This window comes from Lactuca sativa, chromosome 3 (assembly GCF_002870075.4).
Source record: "Lactuca sativa cultivar Salinas chromosome 3, Lsat_Salinas_v11, whole genome shotgun sequence".
In the NCBI taxonomy this organism is placed as follows: domain Eukaryota; kingdom Viridiplantae; phylum Streptophyta; class Magnoliopsida; order Asterales; family Asteraceae; genus Lactuca; species Lactuca sativa.
Genome location: NC_056625.2, coordinates 100,851,746 through 100,871,175, shown reverse-complemented (window position 1 = coordinate 100,871,175; position 19,430 = coordinate 100,851,746). Strand labels below are relative to the sequence as shown.

General features: G+C 34.1%; 3 protein-coding genes across 3 annotated transcripts; 2 read left to right on the top strand and 1 right to left on the bottom strand.

The window, feature by feature from the left end:
• Positions 1 to 212: 212 nt before the first annotated feature.
• LOC111915447 (uncharacterized) lies at positions 213 to 1,284 on the bottom strand. The gene has a single exon (XM_023911104.3). It carries the CDS (start codon positions 1,243 to 1,245, stop codon positions 442 to 444), a length of 804 nt encoding a protein of 267 aa, XP_023766872.1. The 5' UTR covers positions 1,246 to 1,284; the 3' UTR covers positions 213 to 441.
• Positions 1,285 to 8,493: 7,209 nt separating this feature from the next.
• LOC111915434 (uncharacterized) lies at positions 8,494 to 9,789 on the top strand. Its single transcript, XM_023911091.2, has one exon. It carries the CDS (start codon positions 8,494 to 8,496, stop codon positions 9,787 to 9,789), a length of 1,296 nt encoding a protein of 431 aa, XP_023766859.2.
• Positions 9,790 to 9,991: 202 nt separating this feature from the next.
• LOC111915436 (uncharacterized) lies at positions 9,992 to 14,047 on the top strand. The gene is made up of 9 exons (XM_052770054.1): positions 9,992 to 10,291; positions 10,369 to 10,444; positions 11,216 to 11,254; positions 11,357 to 11,408; positions 11,806 to 12,232; positions 12,310 to 12,436; positions 12,509 to 12,817; positions 13,302 to 13,409; positions 13,495 to 14,047. Exons 3-9 carry the CDS (start codon positions 11,243 to 11,245, stop codon positions 13,927 to 13,929), a joined length of 1,470 nt encoding a protein of 489 aa, XP_052626014.1. The 5' UTR covers positions 9,992 to 10,291; positions 10,369 to 10,444; positions 11,216 to 11,242; the 3' UTR covers positions 13,930 to 14,047.
• Positions 14,048 to 19,430: the final 5,383 nt, after the last annotated feature.

The window sequence follows — 19,430 nt, the reverse complement described above, 5'->3', positions numbered from 1 at the left end:
AGGTTTATAATTACTGAAATTAGGCAAACGTTGGGGAATGAGGTATTTTATTTAGAAAGTTTGTGTTTTTTTGATGAATAAACCGGAACTTAAGGCATACATGATTCGATTTAGCATTCGATTCTCTGAGAATATAAGAGATGTTTTGGCGCCATTGCATCTGTTGCGAAAGTGCATTCACTAATTGCTCCTTTTAACCGGATTTTATGAAACACGTTGTAGTAGTGTACGTCAGTGTCGATATAGGACTTCCTTAGTTCTACCCGTAAAATCTTTGGATGACGTTGAATCATAGAAAAACCAATATGATAAGAAAGACACATAATTTGAGTAACCAATAAAATTTATATATTTCTAGCTATATCTGCAGATTTTATATAACAATGCTACATCCGATACAAACTTGAATGCCGGTTTAGTAATTTATGTTTTACATTGCAGCTAGTGCGAGTGGGTATTTAGGAGACCGGCTCTTGTTTCAATCAAGCTCCTAAAGATGCACTCCAAACCATTCTCAATGACATCAATGTGGCACTCTAGAGCCTCACTTGAAACTTGAGGATGATCCACACTCTCCATGGTGCCTTTGTGGATCAAGTTTGAAACAATTGACCATCTTAAAGGCTTTGGTTTTGAGACCAAAGCCGATGTAAGTGACAGGATTGATTCATACACAGAGATGCTCACTAAGCTAGTATCTTTTAGTGACCTAATCACATCTGAGAGTTGGTGATCTAGATTTAAGAGTGTGGTGGCCCCCATCTTGTTACTGATTTGCTTAAGCGCAGAAAGTGTTCTTCTTGTATCCTTCTTCATTTTATTGAAGAAGGAAGTGTTGATGCTCATGTCCCCCTTGCCCCTTCTCTGAGCCGATTGAAGGTCTCGGATATGTTGCTTGAATTGTTGCATGGCATCTCTTATGGAGCCACATACATCCAAAAGCATCATCGATTGATCCAACAACTTATCAACAAATTTCTGATGCTTTTCGTGAGAAAGTGCTTGTCGGGTCAGTGGCAAACTGATAAGATCATTAACACATGTATACAATCTTTCCAGGCCTAGTAAAGCATCACAAATTGTAGCTTTAGTTGGCACCGAAGAGGTAGAAGCCTCCAATTTTTTGAAGTTAGCGAACTCTTCTTCAAAATGAAGAGTGCTTGGATGTGATCGGTTAGGCAAACTAGTTGATCGAATATGGCGAATACTGGTGGATGATGAAGAATAAGAGGTTGAACAATCCATTCTGATATATATTTCAAGAATAGAATGTAAAAGTTCTGTGATGATACCAATTATCTTTTCTCTGTCTGTATATATATATGCAAACTTAAGACAATTAGGATCAATATCACACGGTTGAAGCATGTGCACTCCTTATAATTTTCTGGCATTGCTCCTGCTGAAGAGACAAAGTCTGACTTTATTCATTGCCACTGGTTGCGGATCTAACAGAGGGATGCCTTCGTTTCATGTGTTTGCTGCAGGAATTGTTCCCATGCCACCCCTGCGTTGCATATTTAATGCCACAGCCAGCATAGCTTCTTGGTTTTAAGAAATAACAAAATCATTCTAAATGCAACCGTGTGGCTTGTTTTCGATGGCATCTTGTTTTAAAGCTTAAATCGTCCTCAGCAGTGGAAGTAAACTAACATGTTATGTTGGATAAGTTATAATTTTATGCCCACTTGATTCCTTCGTGTATTGTCCGAATTAGAACAAAACCTCACTACGCCTCTCACCTACTCTACACACTCACCTATTCATTAACCAAGAAGGTAAACGACTCTAAACTACAAGGTAGAGACAAGAACATAGACCCAACACGACTACCAAAGCTAGAGGGGGCGGAAGAATACTTCAAACTAGATTGATTTTTAAGAAAATTTTACATGAATTAGCTATTATCGAAAAAGCTCATTAAAACTTTATAAAAGCTGGTTATAAAGGAATAATGGTAATAATCAACATATATTAGATTGTTTAACGGAAAACCAGAAGATGTGAAATATTTTATTAATAAAACAACTAATGGTGATCATATGAAGTGCTCTAGTTTAGGAGATGTATTGAGAAGGTTATTAAATGTCAAATACTCGGATCACAAATATATTATAAAATTATTATTCTCAACAAAAAAAATTACAAAATTATATAGAAATAACTTATAAATTCATAAATCTTAGTATGTGTAGGAAAATATATAAAAATGACATGAGATTAAGACTTTTGAGAATTTCTACTTTTGCCAACATATTAAGCATAAAACTTTTTGACACCACATTACTTTATTAATTACATGGTATATGGACTAGAGTTAGGGTTATGGGTAATAAGTGCTAGAGACCGTTTCTAAATTATTTTTTTCTTTATAACAATCCTAATAATAAAAAAAAGGGAGTCAAATGAAAGAGTATGATTTGCAGGTAGATGTTAAATGTTCCACTGGGAAAGAAGTTTTGAAGTTAGTTCGAGGTTGGTGGAGGATAAAAGTTTTGCCGCAGATTACCAAGGCATGACGAGAAGGTTGCAACAAGATTGTGGGTGATTTTTCTCGCCTTGGTATGGGAGATCTGGCGTTTCAGGATCAACAACACTTTTAACAGCATTGTAAAATCTAGTCAAATTCTTTTGAGCGAGGTTAAAATTTTGTCTTCAATTGGATAAAAACAGGTCTAGGTATGGTAGGGAAATGGATTGGAATTTATGGATGTGTATGGAGCGGTTTGGTTCGGTTATTGGTCAAAACCGAACCATAACCATTATGATTGGTTAATGCATTTTGATAACCATTGATTATGGTTAATATTGATTATGATTAATGGTTTTTGTCGGTTAACGGTTTTGGTTAATGGTTAATATTGGCTAACCATAATGTTCAAAATAATATAAATGACAAAAGTATAGTGGCATAAAAAATGAAAAGAGAATACAAAAAGTCATCGACATCAATTTTGTAACCTAACTTATAGTAATATAGTAAAATGTGTATCTTTGATACTTACAGTGAGAGAACACATAGTCACATTCAAATTCAAAAACATTTAATAAAAAGTATAAAACATTAAAAAATTTGACATTAATAACTTCATATATTAATAATCGATATTAACATTAAAATAAAGTCAAACATTCATACACGTTCAATGCGATTAAATAAAAAAACTATACAATAAAATAGCTAAACATTTATATTAAACCACTTGGGTTGTGGTGACTTGGTAAGGCATGTGGAAGATATGGTGGATAACCTATTGATCCATGTTCAAATCCTGGCACTACTAAGCCCTTGTGGCCATGGAGGTTCGCTTGCAGTGATTCCAGGGCATGAGGCAAAGCTTCATGTTTGCAGCGGGGGATTAGTCGGTGCGCGAAAGCTGGCCCGGAAACCCTCGTTAGGGAAGTTCCCTTTCCAAAAAAAAAACATTTATATTACGTGTTATTTGTATAAAAAAATAAATCACTTGTATACATTCAATGTGATTAAGTCAAAAATAGTAAATAAAAAAAGAAAAAAAACAACATTCTTAATATATCACAAAGTGAAGAAAAACCAAAAACTTAACTTACCTAGAAGTTTGGATTAAAAATTGAAAAATCATTCGAATAGAACTATAAAGTCAAAACAATTTTTGATTACGATTAACGATGTGAGAAGCCTCTGATTAGGATTATGAGTGTGAAGATTAAACTAATTGTGAATAACGTTTACAAATTATAGAATTAGTCGATTAAGAATTACAACATTAATCAATAATCAAACTCAATGCATGATTGGAAAATTGTGTGTGTCTCCATGATCTACGTGATCATCCTTTAATGGTTTGATTGCACGTTCGTCTTATCATCTTCTGATAAGTGAGGATTAATGAATTATATTTTGAAATTTTAATGGGTCTTAAATAAGTTTGAATATATTATTTTATATATATAATCCATAACTTTTATGTATTAAAATATAAAGTTAGCGATTCGGTTAATAATGGTTCGGTTAACCTATAAAACCATAACCGAACCGTTTGTTATCGGTTAAAAAAAATTAGAAACCAAACCAACGGTTTTTAAAACGGTTCAGTTATTATGGTTCGGTTATATCGGTTAATTTGGTTATGGTTCGATTTTTTGATTATTATGCTCACCCCTATTGGAATTAATGGGTGGTGTGATAACCCAAACTTGATCACTAAATGTATTTTTTCCTAGCTACTCGCTAGTTGGTTTTTTATTATTATACTACGTATAAGATTTATGTATTACATGAGTTTATTTAAAAGAAAAAAAAATTAAATATAAAATTCTAAACATTTGAAAACTTTGAATTTTTAAGAAAAAAATGAGAAAAATACTGAATTATAAAAATAAAAGTGTTTTTTTCTCTAAATTTAAACAAATAATTTAGATAAATAAATATAAGAAATTAATAAAACTTTAATTTAGTAATTTTGATATTAGAAGAAAAGTTAATTAAGGAGATTAATATGCATTTATTATTGCATTTAAATATTATTTGGAACTAATAAAATAGAAAAACCATAAAATGACATATGAAATAAAAATTAATTTAAAATAACCATAAAATGACATTTGACAAATTGAATGAAGGTGTGACAAGTGGCAAAAAAAACCATCATTTATTAGAGTAGATTTCTTGGTGTTCAAAACAAAATGAAAGATAGATAGAAATCATTGCGAGAGAGAAAGAATAAGGATTAAGGTTGTGAGAGGGTAAAACGTTGTTCAAATTAGAGGAGAGAGTAATGTGACGTAGAGATGGTATTCGACAGTGGCCCACTTGACTCTAAGGTGACAGAGAACGATTTAATACACCGGAGTCGTTGCAAGTGAATCTCCATGACCACAAATATAGATGGGAATTGGTTTGGTTTATGGTGTCTTTAGTATCCTCCATTTGGTTTTTTCCGTTAGAAATTTATTTGTTTCCAAACCAAAAACCAAATCAAACTCAAAGTTACTAACACCAAACCAAAAACCAAATTACAATTTGGTTTGGTTTGAAAACCCAAAAAAAATTAAGATTAAAACTAAACAAGTTTAAAGGTTCAAAACATAAAATCTACATTTCACTTTTCTATATTATTTAATATAAAAAAAAAAATCAAAATACATAATCCATGAACAAATTTTTGAAAATCAAAATCCAAACTGTATTGTTCGTGAAAAAATGATCAAATTTAATATTTTTACACTTTAATAATGTCATGCACATCGTTAAATCAAATTTACTATAAAAGTATTGAAATATGAATTATTTAATAAATAAACTAATTTCGATTATTCGGTTTCGTTTCGATCAAACATCATGAGACCATAACTCAGAACATAAACCAAATTCATTATTCATTTTGGTTGATGTAAACCAAAACCAAATTAAAATTAGGTTTTGTCATAAACTTATTTTGATTTGGTTTGGTTTTCGGTTGTTTTAGTTCCAAACTAAATACTTCTTATCTCTAGCCTTATGGGTTGACACTACAAGAAAAATCCTAAATAGCTACGGAAAATTACTACGCAATCAAAATCCGTTGCTATTTTACTACGGAATATACTATGGAACGACTTGTCGTAGCTATTTTGCTACAGAAATGGTTACGGAATTGCATTGTGTAGCTAAATCTTAAATAGCTACGTAAAGTTGTTACGGAATCTAAATTCATAGTTATTTTACTACGGAATATGTTACGAAATGGTTTGTTGTAACTAATTTGCTACGAAAATGGCTACGGAATTGCATTCCGTAGCTAAATCTTGAATAGTTGTCACGGAATTAAAATCCGTAGCTAGTTTACTACAAATAACGCTACAAATTTTTTTGTTGTAGCTAGTTCTCTATGAAACCTGTTACAAAATCCATGTATGTAGCTAGTTGGCTACATAATTGGCTACAAAATAAAACTCTGTAGCTAGTTAGCTATGGAATTAGGATCCATAGCTATTTTGCTAGGAAAATTTGCTACAAAATAAAATTTTGTAGCTAATCTGTTATGGAATTTGTTACAAAAAGATGAATTTACAAAATAGCTACAAAATCAAAATCCATAGGTATTTGGCTACGGAAAATTCCGTAGTCAAATAGTTACGAAATATGTTTCCGTAGCAAAATATAGAAGATTATTTTAAAATATATATTAAAAATTCACAATTATCTTTGAAAACTCAACAACAAAAATAAAATATTATTTTTAATTGTTTTGAAAATTTAGTTATAACATAATTTCTACATTATAAAAAAAAAAAAAAAAAGAATTAAAATGTTTATTTTGATTTTTTAGTTAAAAAGGAATTATCAAAGGGAATTGCCGCATGAAATTTGTTTCAATAATGTTTCAGCTTGTTTGAATAACTTTTCATTAATAACTTTTCATTAGGGGCAAATTAGTAAATCCATTAACCCCAATTTACTTCCTCCCAAATTAGAGGTATTTTTGTTGAGTCCAAATTACGGGAATTGTCGGACATATACAGATCTCATCTCTTCCTGTCTCTCAACCTGTTACCGCTGCTGCTGTTGCTTAGCCACGTCATCGCTGCTCACAAATTAGAGGAATTATCAAAGGGTATTCTTCTATCACGGTAAGCATCTGTTGTTTCATGTTAATTTGGTGGAAGCATTTAAAAGACTTGTGGTGGGGTGTAAATTGGAAAGTAAGATTGAAAGCATCTGTTGTTGTTTCATGTCGAATATCCATCTTTAGAGAATCCAAGTTCTAGATTAGTTAAGCACTACCATTTATGGGGTTAAATCAGGTTCCCTCCTTGTGGGATCAGGTCCATAACTTGTGGGATCAACTATTCTCTCCGCCGGTTTGCATGTGGTGTTGATTCAACACTTGCTTCCCACTGCTTCTCTCATCCATCATCTTTAAAACGTTACATCCAATCTTAACGGCCTTTCATACGCTTTTTAAAGGCGCCTTTCTTTCTCCATCTTCGTCTTTCCTTTTCCCTTCTTTCCCCCATTTTTATAGATTCATTTTCTGAGATCGGTGTTCCAGACGTGGAATTTGTGATAAATCAGGTCCATAACTTAAGGGAACTGCTCTTATCATTTCAATCTTACTTTCCAATGATACCCTTTGTCTTGAACACTTGTGGAAGACTGAAAGTTATCAATGGCATCAAGGGTATAATGGGTAACACAAGGAGTTAAAGTTATCTCAAATAATTTATTTCAAATGATGTAATGTAGGATTAAGAGACACATGAAGTGAAGTATCAATCCAGAGCAGATTAAGATTTCAGAAATCAAGAACCACACGGTATGTAGTCGATGTATAAGCTGCAAAAATAAATAAATAAATAAATACTTATGAGTTTTTTTTGTTTTGTGTTTAGAATAAGAAAGGTGTTATGATAAATGCCACATGTCAAACCTCTGATGCACGTAAATTGTTGTATATCTCATGTGCATACATGTTGCACATTAAAGGGTCTTTTTCATCAGAATCTATATCAGTAAAGTCAACCTTGGTAGCTATGATGATCTTCTCATTGATGTTATTTCTCCCTGTATGTCAAAAAATTGCAATATTTAAATTTTAACCCATTATAGCAACATGCTTACAAATTCCTTAACAATAACAAATAAATAAATAAAATAATATATATTGCCCATATCAATAGATAGAATAAAGTACATTGTTATTCCCATTTCCCCACAATTTTCCCAAAAAAGTTTAGTTCTTGATAGAATCTTGAAAATGTGTAAGTTTATTAGTTACATAGAGACTTTGTAATTATAAGTTTATAACAAACATTTCTTTGAAAAGCTTTGCAACTGTGAACCTACTCTTTTGCCAATTCGGTTTGCATTTTCCCTTTCAGCAATATGAGTACCCTTCTGGTGAATTACGTTTTTGTCCAAGTCAACTATGTGGTCAACAGCAGTAGATTGAGTTTGAGCAGAAACTTGTAGAGATTTGATGGGATTTTTCTTGGTGATCTTAGTAGTCTTTTTCTGATCACAATTGGGAAAAAAGGAAAATAAAAAGGACATGAGTTCTGGATATAATTTAAAGCAATATGAGAGTAGATAAATGTTTACAACCCGTAATCTTGGCTGGAATTATGCAGTTTTTGTAAGAATTATTATCACAACAAATGATTGTGACATCTTTAAGAACAACTCTCCTCTTGTTTTTGTCAAATCATCAAGACATCGTAATTTAATTTAATTTAATTTACCCGAGTTTGCAAATCATCAAGACACAAACTGAACCATTAAGATGAAACAACAATCAATCTTAATAAATAAATGTCTAAATGAATAAACGACTCAAAAACCATTTAAAAACACAACCTAAAAAAAAACAATTCTTCAAATTCAAGCTTACAAAATAAAATTACATCATACTTTCTTTTCTTAATCCCATCACCAAACGATGAATTTACTGCACAAAACCCTAAATCCAAGATTCAAAAACAAAAAATTAACAAAATATCTTTCAGGAGAGTTCATAATCTCATAATAAAAGAATGATTTTGATTAATGGTGTTGTTATTGTTGATATCTTTCTTGCTAATCTTTTATTACTCCCTGATTACAACTATATTTTGATATTTGTGTGCAGATATAATAAAATGAGCAATAGAAATAGAAATTGGATGTATGAACGACTTGATGATCGCGGTCATGTCTCTCATCTTTTCATTAATGGTGTGAAAACATTCATCGAGTTTGCTTCTACTAAGCAAAGTTATATGGATGGAGATAAAATTAAATGCCCATGCACAAAATGCAATAACAAAGCATATAAAGCAGTTGATGAGGCAAAATATCACTTATACAAGTTTGGTTTTGTTCCAAATTATCGGTTTTGGGATAAACATGGAGAAACATCAACGGATAGTACTTTATTAGGGATGGATGATACATACACGAGTTTAAATGAACACCATGATCCTACTTATAGAAAACTGGTTATGGATGCAGCGGGTCCTGATTTCATGACTAGAACTCTTGATGAGGAGCCAAATTCAGAAGATAAGAAGTTTTTTGATATGCTAGAGGCAGCCGATAGAGAATTGTGGCCTGGTTGTAAAAAGGTGACACAACTATCTGTTGTAGCTCGACTATTGAATATCAAATCAGAATATCGCATCCCTGAGTTATGTTTTGATGCCATTTGTCAATTGATAAAGGATGGGTTACCGGAGGAGAATAACATGGTTGATAGTTTATACGAGAGCAAAAAGTTAATACAAGCATTGGGTTTACCTGTGGAGTTGATTGATTGTTGCAGGTCTGGATGTATGATATATTGGAAGGGCGACAAAGATCTTGATCGGTGCAAATTTTGCAACGCACAGAGGTACAAAAAGTCAAGAAATTCGTCCACACGTTCGCGTATACCTTTCAAGAGGATGCATTATTTTCCCTTGACTCCAAGGTTGAAGAGACTATACGCTTCACAAACAACATCCGCTTACATGCGATGGCATGCTGATAATCATGGCCACCATGTTGGTGTAATGTGTCATCCATCTGATTCTGAAGCATGGAAGCAGTTTGATATTAACCATCCTTCATTTGCAGCCGAAATACGTAATGTTAGATTAGGCCTATGTACAGATGGGTTTCAACCCCATGGTGCTTCAGGAAAACAGTATTCATCTTGGCCTGTCATTATAACACCTTATAATTTGCCACCGTTTATGTGTATGAAAGAGCCTTACATGTTTTTGACTGCAATTGTGCCCGGACCTACAAACCCTAAGCAAAAACTAGATGTCTTCCTTCAACCAGTTATTGCAGAACTCAAACAGTTATAATTCTTCAATTCTTTTTTTTAATATTGCTTATCGACACGTTTAATCATTCATAAGATACAAAAAATGCATTGCTTTAATCCAAATGATCAAATTATTCTATTAAACTATATTTTTAGACAAAATGCAGACCATCTCTCTTCCTTTTATTTAGTTAAAGTTTTAGAGCATCCGTCAAGCTGTTGGACCAAAAAGCGGCCCAAACGGGTTGATGAACCCAGTTTGCTTAGTTGAAAACCACTCCGCGTGTAGAACAAACCCGGTTTGCTTCCGAATAATGAAGGATCCGTTCATACTTGTGCCTGTGACTAAGCTAAGTGATGATGATGATGGGCGATTAGGTCGTTTTATTGCTGTTAATGTTTGTATCAACTCTTCTTGATAATTGTCGATCGTGACCTGTTGCTTTTTAGTCGAACGTGACCTGTCGCCGTTGCTCTCGGAAAATTGGAAATTTGTCGATCACCTTCCCATCTGAAAGTTGTCGATCTCGGAAAATTGGAAGGTACTAATTATGCAATTGGCTGGACTTTTTCTCTTTACTCATTATTTTGACCTAATTATGCATTCCTCATTCCTCAGTTTCCGCCAATCTCCACTTATGCTGTTATCGATCGCTCTATAAGTAGATTTTTCTCGATCGCCTTTGTCCTACCAGGTAACATTCTTCTCTGTTCTTCTTCTCTGTTTTTCTCGATCGCTCTATAATTCTGCATTCCTCATTCTTCTGTATTTATTAGCTGATAATTTCACCTCTTTATGAATTTGTTTCGCTTTGATTATCCTTTTATTTCGCTTGATTCTATGTTATTTATATACATATGTTTGAGACTTCGTTTGTGTATGTAATGGTTGCAATTGCAGCTCCGGTCATCGGAAAATTATATGCCCACCATGCCAACGAGAACTTGAATCCTCTGAAAAAGTTCACTCGAACTGCCTGTAAATTATAAAAAAGTTATTTAATTAATTTCCAATCAAAAAAAAAATTATAATCAACTTGTAGATTTCTTTTTCGAAAATGAAACGAACCAGTGAGAAGTAAAGAAACATGGCTTGACACTCTGTACCTATCTGGTAATCAGTTAAATGGAAGTATAAGTGAGAAACTTTGGGAACTACCCAGGCTCCAAACTCTTGAACTTTCTTCTAATAATCTTACAGTTCCTTCCCCAGATCACTTGTCAAACATCTCTTATGTTGAGAATCTTGATCTGAGCTCTTGCAAGCTGAAATGATAAGAGAAGAATAGGAGGAGCAGGAGCAAAGAGCAATAGGGGTGGAAGTGGGGAGGTAATGGTGATTGGTTGATATTATTGTCAAACTTTCTTTCCTCTTGTATCTTTTGGTTTGTTTGGTTAATATGTAGTCTTTTCTTGTAGGAAAATAACATGTAATGTTTTCTAAAATGCAATTTTTTTTTGTGTAGTTACAATTTAACTATCAGAATTCGGAAATGTCTCATAAGGTTTGATAAATTTTTCTGAAAATAATATTTTGTTAACTTTTTCTTTGTTTTTCTTTTGTTGAGATAAAGTTTATTTGTTTTTTTTGTTCTTCTTTGTTTCAGGTGCCAATCCACTCTACTTCACTCCAATCCAATCCAATCCAACACAATCCAGGTGATAACAAAACTATCATGTTTAAGCTTTGTGCTTTATCTTTTATACTTACTATGACATTGTATTTTAGAAAATAGTACCATTTTGAGTTTGAAAGGGGCTAATCCTAAAAGTAAGTTGTTATTTTTTCATTTTTAAAGGGTCAAGTCTAAATGCAAAAAATAGCAATCTACTTTCATTAAAGTATTTGCATTATACTTTTAGTTTTTGTATTTAGTTCACATTGCTATAATTAGGTAAAAATTTCAAAGTAAAAAGTTGAGCTAAAATAAATAAGCAAGCAAAAGTACGTTGTTATTTTAAAATAAAAAGTAGTATGCTTAAAATTTCAGTAAGATATTTCAATAATATTTGTGAACCTAAAGATTTATAACTTCCTAAGTTTTTAAAATTTCAGGAAAGATGTCACAATTCTTATTAAGAGAAACATTGAAACGTAAGCAACATACAAATGTACGTTTCATAAACAAACGTACCGATGATGCAAAATCTGTTGGTAATATATCATCATCATCCAATACCACATTATCATCTGTTGGTACTGTATCTGCCCCAACATTTGTTTCACATGTTGGTACTATGGGTGCCACATCATCAACACATGAATCATCCACCCAATCATCCTTGCCTACATCATCTAACCAATCATCTGTATCTACATCTGTCCAATCATCTACACCTGCATCTACTACATCATCTATACCTAGATCCACAACAAATGGTAGTGAATCGGTTGAGGAAAATATTGGGATTCAACATCAAGGGTATTTACTTGGATCTACTGGACTGGATGGGCGTCTATATATTGGAGTACGAGATAAGGAGTAAGTTAAAATACTTACATTTTTATCAACATTGATCTTCATGATTTTTACAATGTTGTTAATTTTTTCGTTTGTAGGTTATTTCCTTCGGGCCCATGTTCTTCCATTATCTATGAATCCTTTGGTGAAAGAGCTGATTTAAACGGGTATAGCTGGGCAACTTTAAGTGACGAGACAAAACTCCTTTATTGGGACGAGTTTCATGTATGTATCTCGTTTATGCAATTATTAGGCACTCATTAACTAAAAAACTCATCTATATATTTTGTATTGTAGAAAAAGTGCCATTGGGATGATGCAAAAACTCCGTTAGTCCAAGCTTGTTGGGAAAATAAGGCAAAGGAAAGATATAGACAATATATCTACAATATAAGCTCAAAATGGAAAAAGTCGACTCTAAAAAAAAAACCAGTAAATATAACATCAGAAGTGTGGACATCCTGGACTGCAAGATGGAATACTGAAGACTTCAAGAAGAAATCAGAACAAAACAAAAAAAATAGGCGTAGAGGTGTAGTTGATGGACAAGCCCTTTCTACGCATACCGGTGGATCGGCTTCTCATTCCAAGATTGCTTCTGATTTAGTAAGTACTCATTTAATTTTATATTATATCAATCTACTTTCATTTAATTTTATCTAGTTCTATTTTGATTTTTATAAGGACTCAGCCTAAATGCATAAAATAGCAATCTACTTTCTTTTAGTTTTATATTATAGCATTCTAGTTCCATTTTTATTTTTAAAAGGACTAAGCATAAATACATAAAATAGCAATGTACTTTCATTTAGTTGTATGTCATAGTTTTTCTAGTTCCATTTTGATTTTTAAGAGGACTAATCCTAAAAAGTATGTTATTTTATTTTTCATTTTTAAAGAGTGGAGCCTAAATGCAAAAAATAGCAATCTACTTTCATTTACTTTTATATCATAACAATCTAGTTCCATTTTGATTTTTAAATGGGTTTAGCCCAAAAGTAAGTTGCTATTTTTTCATTTTTAAATATATAAGCCTAAATGTAAAAATAGCAATCTACTTTAATATTGATTTTTTTTTGTATATATGTAGAAGAAGCTTTGGGGACATGATCCGGCACACCATGAACTATTCTTGTATACACACACTAAGAATCACGATGGAGTGACTTTTTTAGTTGACAAAGCTAAAAAAATTCATGTAAGTTTTATTTTTAATAATTTCATGTAAGTTTTATTTTGATTTTTTGTATAAGTTTTATCTCAACACAATTATAAAATTATAGGATGATTTTATGGAACAATGTGATCGGTTGGAAGCAATAGGAGAGGAAATTGATGAGGACAAACTATTTTATGATGTTGTTGGGGGACATGATCGAAAAAAGAGATTATATGGATTTGGCTCATATGGAAAGCGCATTCGTTCTAGTAAAGGATCTTCTGAAATGCATCGCGAACAATACGAGGATAATAATGCTGAGACAAAAGTCGAGATTGAGAATTTGAAGAAGTTGGTTGAGACGCAACGCGAACAATATGAGGATATTCAACAAAAATATGAGGATGTTCAGCAAAAATATGAGGATGCTCAGAAAAAGAATGTGGAGTTTCAGCAGAAAAATGTGGATGTTCAAGCAAAGTTTGAACAACAACTCGCACAAGCAATGAATGTCATTAACACATTGAGTGAACAGGTCAAAAATTTTATTAATCAATGATAGAATATTATGTATTAAATAATGTTTTACGTTAAATTTGTAGCGACTTTTGATTTTGAAAGATGTATCTTTTGATGTATTGGATATTTCTTTTAGTTTCTATAGAAATACTTTGTTATTTTTGGTTTTATATTAATTGTATTTTTGTAAATTGATATAATAAGTCAAATTAAATAACCGAATTTTATAGAAAGAATGGTATGGAACGATTGTTATGGAATTAACTACAAAAAAGTTGTTACGAAATTTGCTACGGACCAAATGGCTACGGAATTTGTTACGGAACGAATGGCTACAGAATTTGCTACGGAATAATTAGTTACAGAATTTGCTATGGACCAAATGGCTATGGAATTTACTACGGACCAAATGGCTACGGAATTTGCTACGGAACAATTAGCTACGGAATTTGCTATGGACCAAATGGCTATGGAATTTACTACGGACCAAATGGCTACGGAATTTGCTACGGAACAATTAGCTACGGAATTTGCTATGGACCAAATGGCTACGGAATTTGCTACGGAACAAAATAGATACGGAATTTGCTACACAATTCATTATTACAGAATTGTGATGGAATTGTGTTGTAGTTGAAATGCTACGGATAGATGTCATAGCAAGGACCATAGAAAAATTGCTACGGAACTATAATTTCGTAGTTAAACATTTTGCTACAAGAAATTTTACTATGGAATCTCATTGGCAAATTCCGTAGCAACTTCCGTAGTTATTTAGGTTTAGCTACGGAATTACATCATTTTGCTACGGAATTTTTCCGTAGTTAAATCGAAATTTTCTTGTAGTGTGAGTAGTGTCAAGATTTGAATATAGTTGAATGTGTTCCCACACAAACTTATATAATTTGGTCTCATTAGACAAGAAACCCACAACTCTTAGTAGAGGTTCTTCATTAAGAAGAAGACAGATAGGAAAAACATATAGAGATTTTTTCTTGTGTGTTAGTTACAGAGGAAAAAAAGAGAAAAGTGTGTTTGTACTATCTTAGAAATCAGTGAGACAACCATTAAAAGAAAAAAGGATAATAACGGCGACAAAATTCGCCGATAAAGACTATCAAAGTTGCCGAAAAAGGTAATAGTGGCGACTCGTTGCCACTACCGCCCCGTCGCTATTGATCAAAATGCCGTCGGTAATAAAACTTGTCGTCACTAATTCTGTTGTCGCCGGTAAAAATTTGTCACAGCTAATGCTCCAATCGTCGGTAATTCATCATGTCGTCAATAATTACATTTTTCATTTTTTAAACTTTTTTTTAATCAACGATTTTGGTGCAAAAAACCCGATACATAACGACATTAAATGCAGAAAAAAAAAAATACATAATATCGCATTAGATACCAAATAGTGTAACGACATTACATATAATTAATTTCATGTCAAAATAAACAACCAAAGTTTTATAATTACATCAAGCTAGTACCAAAGTGTCGGGACAAGTCTAACAACAAAATACGAACTAATTATCCGACGAACCATCACATCCGTTCCCGTCGTTTCCTCCATGAACTTTCCCTAATTGAAAAAACGCGCAAAGCTCATCCCTACACATCGGGTCGTTAGCATTGCCCGAAGATTTTCCAACTACATAAGAAATAACAGCATACATAAACCTCTAAGTTAAATTATCAAACTAAATCAACATGCATTTATTGATACCAAAGTACATTGCTACTTTTAAACTAGGGACAAAAAACCAAAGTAAATTGCTATTTCTTGCACTTAAAACATAAACTGTAACAGCTCAAAAAATAGAACTAATTTAAACTTTCCAAATCAAGCCATTTACAAATAAAAGTATTTACAAAACCATTGTTTTTAAAACATTATTCAAAACAGAGTCTCCCAAGGTCAACAACATAAAAATCAGAATGTGTACGGTCACGAATTCACATTCCCACGATCCTCGGATCTACCTGAAACCATAACCAAAAACTATAAGCCAACTCTTAGTGAGTTTCCCCCAAAGTATCACCACACAAAACATATATCATAAAATAACAAGCATGATGGGTCCAATCAGTAATCGGACTGGAATACCCCCGCGTCCACAACTGTCGGTCTGGATTACCCCTGGTCCAATCATTCATCAGACTGGAATACCTTTAGGTCTACAATCATCGTTGTGGATTACCCCTAGCCCAATCAGTCATCGGACTGGAATGCCAATATGCAATAGGTCCACTCAGTCATTCGATTGGAATACCAATATACAACGGGCCCACTCAGTCATCCGAATGGAATACTCACTAGCCCACTCAGCCATTGGGTTGGAATACGCCCTGTATGTTGACTCACATATAAAACAGTAAAGTGTCAACCGAACACAATATTTCGACATATAACAGATAACAAAGAAAATCAAAAAACAGATAATCATGGAGCCAGAAATCACAAGTAGTCCTATAGATCTACCAATTTACACATACTAAAAACTATCATATAATCCTACAAATCTATCTCATACTCAGCATATCATAAATCAATGTATAAGAGGATATCAACCTAATGGGCCGACCTTGGTGCCTTCGACCCATAACTATAGTGAGGAAAACACACCTCACAGTCTGGCAAAAAGTTGAACGATAAACTGCTGCAAATTACCGACTCTACAGGTCACTTATTCAACAAATAGAGATCAAGACATAACTTTCGCTCAAAATACCCAAAATACCCTTAAGTTAAACTTGGTCACCCTTGGTTAAAGTCAAAGTCAAAGTAAACTGGTCAAGAAAAGTCAACCCATACCGAGTACGCCCCGCGTACTCACGATCCAGATCGGTCTCATTTATGCGTACAACCGACGTTTAATAGGTTACACCCAACATACACGGTGACTTAACAACTTCATTTTGAGGACTTATTTCCTTAAGCCACTATGTCCAAATCTCAGTCTTAGTCCCAATTGGCATCCCAAACCATAAAGTTTCCAACTTTATGGCTCTACATGTCTAATTCAAGCCCAACAACAAAACCCTAGCTTATCCTAACCACTAAAACTCTTAATGGCTTGCATTAAAGAATTTCAGGGCCAAGATCATATTTTTATGACTTAAGACATAGAAGTACGTCCAAAAGGACAACCCAAACGTCCTAAAGCATACCATACACAAGAAAGGCCAAATTTGGGGACAAAATCTCATATTATCATCATGGAAGCTAGATCTAGCAACTTAATCATCAAAGTCGCTACCGCTCGGCAGCGATCTGATCAAAATCCTATGAACAATCAACTGATCTCCATCCTAAGCAACACCAACACTTTTGAACTCTGACTTCGTTGTCCCAGGAGGAGACAACCAGCTTCCATGAGATCTTTTCCTAAAAGCTTCTGATGCGTACACTCACAATCCTGAAAACATGAATCTGGCAACAATTTCCATGCACTTTTTTTCTGACCAATCCCTTACACTACTTAACCAATTTAAATTCCATTAATTAATGAACTTACATTGTACTCCCTCTGGACCCCGGTGTTGGTACTAACATATCAATTTGGCTGTTAGTCTACCGACAGGACACTTAGTTTCCTCCCACCAAGGGACCATACTAATAATGGTTGACGTCTAAAGACCATCATCCAGAAGCACTCCAATCATGAATCTCAACCTGCAAAATGGCATATGACTACCCTTGATAATAGTAATAAGGGAATAAAAAAATAAAAAATAAATAAAAAATAAATAAAAAAAAATATGATTCCTATATTGGGACTAACTAAAACGAAAATAATGTCTCACACATACAAACACATGATCCAAAAACATAAATATTTAAATTTATAACATGGCATGAAGAAAAGGAAAATGAACATACTTGGGACAACATTCGGTGGAACTCTGGGTTCCCCTACCTTCGACTGCAATGCTCGGCTCCATACAGCCGGAGCATCCGACCTGCCCTCACGGTCATTAGTAATCCTCAATGTAACAAGAGTAGGTTCCCTCACTGCTCCATTCATCAACCTCAGATAGTCAGCCTTCTTGTGGTTCACCTAATTGTAGTGAAAACACATCAAAATAAAGCCTCCAAGACAATCCCTGTTGAAATGACCAATCTGACAACAACTGAAACAACCCCTTCCTTCCCATGATAGCTCCCCTCGTGATTCCTCCTAAACATGGCACAAAGACCTTATCCCTGATGCCCTCCCAATCGCAAATCCTGAGTCTTGGGCCTTTTTTTCCTGTCTCACTGCGGTCTGAATCCGCTCTGACTTTGTCTTCCTGAGGTGTTCCTTATATATCCCCCGTTATCGGGCTCTAGCAATCAAATCATCCAGGTTCTTTCACCATGACAAACTCACAAAATCTCTGATGTCATTCCTTAACATATCGTGATACCTTTCCTTCTTCATTTCCTCGTCTACAGTATATTACGAAACCAACAAAGCCCTTTCTTGAAATTTGGAAGTGATATCTGTCACCGTCTCAGTAGTCTGGAGAAGGTCCTCAAACTCCCTCGCCAGCTCCTACACCTCAATCGTTGCTGGAAAATCCTCCTTAAATCTCATAACAAACTCCTTCCAAGTCATGGCCACCACAGCCGCACATCCTAATGCACGACCGACCTCCTCCCACCAATCATGAGCTCAGTCTCTCAGAAGACAGGATACAAATCCCACCTTCACCCCTTTAGGCCAGAAACTCGTTCGTTGAGCGTTTTCCATGTTAACGATCCAACGACGGAAAGCAATGGGGTCCTTAGCCCTAATGAACTCTTGAGCTCCACATGCCTAGACTCCCAAAACGAGGGAGTCCATGCTCCTAACTATCATGTCGCAATATCGACCTAGAAGGCCCTGAGTCGCTCATCGATAAGCTCCATAATCCCATAGCGGAACGTGCCCTAACGCTCATCCATAATGTCCATGACCCCTCCTTGATCGTACCGAAGATCACATGAATCTGCTCCAAAATACCGCAGGCAATCTCCGATGAGATGAACTCTCACATCCACTCGTCCATTGGCTTGACACCAACACTAGAGCCTGATCCAGATCCTCCTCCATGAGTGCTCATCACCATTTTGAAAAGAATCCATACAATAATCTGAACATACCCATAAAATTCCTCATCTTACGGGCTTCCTAGAATCTCTGTGACTTACGTTGATTCGATTACGGATCCTGTGATTTCAGTAGTACAGGCCCAATACTACCTTCCACACATATCCATACTTTCCTCAAGAATCATCCTAAATCCTCTAAGTGACCTTCACAAACTGGTAATCCAAGTACACGCTAAACAGTGCATCCAACACCCTTTAAAACACTTCCTTGGCTCTCCTAGGTTCCTTACCCTATCATCAACTACTAAAGAACTCTCACTAATATCAACTAGCTACTTCATGAATACAATCACATCAAACAAATCTTAGATAATCCTTTGACGAAAAGACTTAACCCTACAACAGTTACACTCAAACAAGAGTTGCATAATAGGGCCAAATCAATCACTCTAAGATTATTTTACCTTCTC